Source organism: Neopelma chrysocephalum, unplaced genomic scaffold (genome assembly GCF_003984885.1).
Source record: "Neopelma chrysocephalum unplaced genomic scaffold, ASM398488v2 Primary Assembly neopelma1_59734, whole genome shotgun sequence".
Taxonomy (NCBI): Eukaryota; Metazoa; Chordata; class Aves; order Passeriformes; family Pipridae; genus Neopelma; species Neopelma chrysocephalum.
Window position 1 is genome coordinate 1 of NW_020904606.1, and position 537 is coordinate 537.

The 537-nt window shown below is 69.8% G+C and overlaps 1 protein-coding gene across 1 annotated transcript; it reads left to right on the top strand.

The window, feature by feature from the left end:
• Positions 1 to 3: 3 nt before the first annotated feature.
• LOC113979183 (splicing factor, arginine/serine-rich 19-like) lies at positions 4 to 516 on the top strand (the record flags this gene model as incomplete). Its single annotated transcript, XM_027706651.1, has 1 exon — positions 4 to 516. A coding segment is annotated over one exon (513 nt), but the record flags the coding sequence as incomplete, so codon positions are not given.
• Between the last annotated feature and the right edge of the window lie 21 nt (positions 517 to 537).

The window sequence follows — 537 nt, forward strand, 5'->3', positions numbered from 1 at the left end:
GGGGGCCCCCAGTCCAACCCCCGGCCCGAGCTGGGGGGTTACGGGGGCGGTGCCGCCTCCTCTTCCTCGCCCAAAGAGGCCGAAGGGCGGCAGGACCAGAAGTACGACCCCTTCGACCCCACCGGCTCCAACCCCAGCTCGTCCCGCTCCAGCCCCAGCCCCGGCGAGGAGGAGGATGAGGAGGAGGAGGAAGAGGACGAGGAGGACGAAGAGGAAGAGGAGGATGAGGAGGAAGAGGAGGAGGAGGAGGATGAGGCGTCGGCGCTGCCGGACGTGTCGCAGAGCATCAGCCGCATCTCGGAGACCTTGGCCGGCATCTACGACGACAACTCGCTGAGCCAGGACTGCGAGAAGGACCCCGAGCCCCCCAAAACTCCCCCCAACCCCCCCGGCGCCGACTCCACCCTCCCCGAGGACGAGGAGGACGAGGAAGAGGACGAGGAGGAGGAAGAGGAGGACGAAGAGGAGGAGCGGGACGAGGGATCGGCGGCGGAGCCGCGGCGCCGCGTCTTCGTGGTGGGGCTGGGGGCCGAGAGC